The sequence below is a fragment of the Penaeus japonicus genome, unplaced genomic scaffold (assembly GCF_977035675.1).
Source record: "Penaeus japonicus unplaced genomic scaffold, GWHDUDI00000001_assembly GWHDUDI00000005, whole genome shotgun sequence".
In the NCBI taxonomy this organism is placed as follows: domain Eukaryota; kingdom Metazoa; phylum Arthropoda; class Malacostraca; order Decapoda; family Penaeidae; genus Penaeus; species Penaeus japonicus.
Window position 1 is genome coordinate 27,229,275 of NW_028234407.1, and position 2,500 is coordinate 27,231,774.

A 2,500-nucleotide genomic window follows, 5' to 3' on the forward strand; every position below is an offset into this window, starting at 1 on the left:
CGAGAGAGATAGAGAGCAGAGAGGAGAGAGGAGAGAGAGAGAGAGGATAGCCTGGCGAGGTGCCACACACACACACACACACACACAACACAACAGAGACAGGAGACAGGAGAACGGGGAGAGGAGAATGACGAGAGAGAGAGGGAGAGGATGAAGAGCGGAGAGGGGAGCAGAGATGAGAGGTGATGGTAGGAAGCGAGATGGATGAGAGAGAGAGAGACGAAGAGAGGAGAGAGAGAGAGAGAGGAGGAGAGACGAGAGCGAGAGAGGAGAGAAGGGAGCGAGAGACGGTTGGACGAGAAGAGGCGGAGGAGAGAAGCGAGGGAGAGAGAGAGGAGAGAAAGGATGAGAGAGAGCGGGCGAGAGAGTGAGAGAGACAGACCAGGAAGACCGGAGAGATGAGAGGAGCGACAGCCAGAGAGGAGACCGACAGAGCTAGGACAGTAGGAGAGATAGATAGATAGATAGAGAGAGAGAGAGAAAGAGAAAAGAAAAAAAAGGAACAAGAAATGAAATCATGCTAATAACATACATGTGTGTGGTGCCTGCATGAATGTGTGAACTTTATCTGGCAATACTGAAGAATCATGCTAATTGCATCGGAGTGAATTATATATTACGATCATTATAGAATTACTGCACTAAATCTTCAATCACAACATTAAGAATTGAATGAATAAGATACTAGATATCGGAAAATTACGTAAAATATGTAAGTTATTCAAAATTTGATAGATTGCATGAGAAATACTGCATTGCGATAATGAATATCACTTTCATTTCATTAATATTATTAATACTCTCCAGTAATGTCGAGTTCAGAGAAAAACAATATTGATAATCAGCGCATACAAAGAACGAACAAAATGTTAATAAGGATTATGAAATTATATCCGTTGCAATAAACCTGTTGATAGCAATCACAGATATTAATTTTCAGCTTCTGTTAGACTAATTGTATGATATTCACTTATTAGAAATATGTATGTATCGTGTAAAGTATTTGGTTAGTAGAAAAAGCAATAAAAATTATGCTTTCATGATACTGTTAGCTTGATATTCAGAGTAAGAGATTGTTAATAACCTCTAATTAACGCTTATATCAAGTGATAACATAATGACTATTGTTATAGATATCTGCTAACTTGACCTTGCAAGTTGAAGCAGATAATAGGGTTGAAATAGAGGTTCTTTTAGGTATTCAACTCATTGTATTTTTGTAAAAGCGTGAATCTCATTGTAAACCTGTGTTATTTCCTGATAGTTAATATCCATATTATACGAGCATTAATTTTCGCTGTTTTGTTTTTTTCGTTTGATTATTTTCATCTCGATCGTTTCTTCTCTGTTTAGCGTATCTTTTCTCTCTTCCTTATTCTCTTTTATTGTCTCTTTCTCTCTCCCGCTCTTTCTGTATTGACCTGTCTCGATATCTATCTCTGTTTGTTATACCCCTCTTTCTCGCTCTTTGCTTCTATAATTCGCTTATCCCCTCTGGTCTCTATACCTCTTTCTCCTCTTTCCTCTTGAAAACCACTCCTCTTCCTTCCACTTTTCCTCTTGCTGTCCGTAAACAAAAGAACAAACTTGACTTCATCAACAAACAAACACCAACGTATCGTTATGGACAGCCATATTTTGGATTCTTTAGGGTCTGTTGTCCCATTTCCTGTTCTTCTTTATTCCCCCTTCTCTGTCCCTCCCTTTCCCTTCCCTTACTTCTCTTCCCTCTTCTACAATACATAACCCTTCCCTCTTATTCCATAGCTTTTCCTCTTCCCCCTTCCTTGTCAAGTCTTTCCCCTCTAACAGCGCCTCTTCCTCTTGCACTGCTCACCAGAACTCCTCCCCCCCCCCCTCCTACAACCATAAGCCTTCCTCTTGCCTTGCTCCTCCTCCTCCCTCTTCCTCCTCCTCCTCCTCCTTCTGTGCCTCCCTTCCCCACCCAGTACCTCTCCCTACCACACCTTTCCCGTTCTCTAACCCGATGCAAAACATCCCCTCACCTCTCTTCCCCCCTCCCCCTCCCCCTTCCCCCACCAATACCCAAGTCCCCCTTACAGTATCCTTCGCCCCCTTCCCCCTCCCCCTAATTCTCTCTCCCTTGCTTTTTAATACCTTTTCTTTACATGCAATTCGTCCATTCTACCTTTTTACTCAACATTGCATGCTAAAGGCCGTTCTAGTTTCTCGTGTTTGCTCTTGGTAAGAACATTATGATGGCTTGCTTTAATTCACTCTTTTTAATTCACTCTTTTTTCTTTATCATCATTAGTCTTTTTATCATTATTGTGCCTTTTATCTTTACCATAGTTATTATTATTATTATTATTATTATCATTATCATTATTATTATTATTATCATTATCATTATTATTATTATTATTATCATTATCATTATCATTATCATTATTATTACCACTATTATTATTATTACTATCATTATCATTATTACTATCATTATCATTACTACTATTATCAATAGTATCATCATCATTAT

At 39.2% G+C, this 2,500-nt stretch overlaps 1 protein-coding gene across 1 annotated transcript in view; it reads right to left on the reverse strand.

Moving 5' to 3' along the window:
* Positions 1–887: 887 nt before the first annotated feature.
* LOC122264704 (uncharacterized) overlaps positions 888–2,500 on the reverse strand; it is a 14,672-nt gene continuing 13,059 nt past the window's right edge. The window contains exon 4 of the mRNA XM_086536688.1: positions 888–907. Within this exon, the coding sequence (XP_086392814.1) occupies positions 888–907 (20 nt within the window). The remainder of the gene's footprint in view (positions 908–2,500) is intronic.